The 1,271-nt window shown below is 62.8% G+C and overlaps 1 protein-coding gene across 1 annotated transcript in view; it reads right to left on the reverse strand.

Annotated features, from left to right (window-relative positions):
- Positions 1 to 1,028: 1,028 nt before the first annotated feature.
- The window catches only part of NRTN (neurturin), a 3,608-nt gene continuing 3,365 nt past the window's right edge, over positions 1,029 to 1,271 (reverse strand). Inside the window, exon 3 of the mRNA XM_015564300.1 lies at positions 1,029 to 1,271. Coding sequence (XP_015419786.1) covers positions 1,168 to 1,271 — 104 coding nt within the window. The 3' untranslated portion in view covers positions 1,029 to 1,167.

Genomic DNA, 1,271 nt, shown 5'->3' on the forward strand with positions numbered 1-1,271 from the left:
GGTTAGAGGGTGGTCCTGAACTCGGATGTGCAGGAGGGAAGGGAGGGGGCCGTCTAGGGAAACAGCAAAGGGGGGAAAGGGGATGTTCCCTTGGGAGCCCCCAGCCTGAGGGGCTGGAGGGGAAGAGTCCACACTCTCCAGTCTTTGGGGCGCCAGCCCTCTTCTTGCAGCACCTACCCCCTCACCCGTCCCTCTTCAGACCATGGGACCCACGGATCCCTCCCCCAGCTCTGGGAATTCAAAACGCTGTGCCCTTCCTTGGCCTGCCAAACGTCAAGGTGACACTGCAGGCAAATCTAAACACCGCCTGGTGCTTTTTCCATGCTCCACGGGGGCTCCTCATAAATCCCCCCTGGAACTCGGGCCAGGGTTTTTATGGGCCAGGACCTCGATCCCTCGGGACCAGCTCTGCCCAACAGGCGCCAGTTTGGGGTTGGATGGGGCTGGCGCCCTCCCCAGACCCATCCCCGCAGGGAGATGGGCAGCGCGTGTGTATTTTTAGCTGGTAAACCGAGATAGTGGCTTCAGTTCACTCGAGCGGGCTGACCCAGCCTGAGGATGCCCGTCCGGTGAGGGAGGCTCGGTCCACCTGGACCTCAGCCTCCCCTCTCAGAGTGACTCCCCCCTCCTCCACCGACTTCACTGCTCCCGTTCCCTCCCCAGAAGCGCCTGGTGTGGAGGTGGGAATGGGCACATGTTGGGATCACTGGGTCCAGCTGACCTGTCTCCTCTTCTACGTGGTGATCCTTCTTCCTCCCCAGAAGCACATCATGCTGGGGAGGAGCCCAGGGACCTGCAGGGAGGCGGAAGGGCAGTCCCCGCCGACATTGCCCCCATCAACCCCATTTCCCCACTTGTACTCCGGAAACAGGACCCTCTTTGAATCTTTCCTTTCTCCCCACCATGCAGGTGACACCCGTGCCCATCCCCTTCCCCCCACCCCCCCGGGAAGACGGGGCCACTTCCTCACACGTCCTCCTGCCCCTCCCGGAGGCGGACACCCTCGGGGCGCGCAATCAAGACCCGCATCGACTTTCCACACTTTATCTGTACAGTTATCGCGAGAGTCCCGAAACCTCGACGGCATCTTCCGCGCATGGGCAGTCTGTCGCCCGGTTTGACAGCTGGAACGGTGGGTGCTGTCCGGCCGGGACGGGTGAGGTAGGGTCACACGCAGGCGCACTCGCGCGCCGACAGCTCGTGCACCGTGTGGTAGCGGCTGTTCGTGTCCAGAAAAGACACTTCGTCCTCGTAGGCCGTCGGGCGGCAGC

The sequence above is a fragment of the Myotis davidii genome, unplaced genomic scaffold, assembly GCF_000327345.1.
Source record: "Myotis davidii unplaced genomic scaffold, ASM32734v1 scaffold341, whole genome shotgun sequence".
NCBI lineage: Eukaryota > Metazoa > Chordata > Mammalia > Chiroptera > Vespertilionidae > Myotis > Myotis davidii.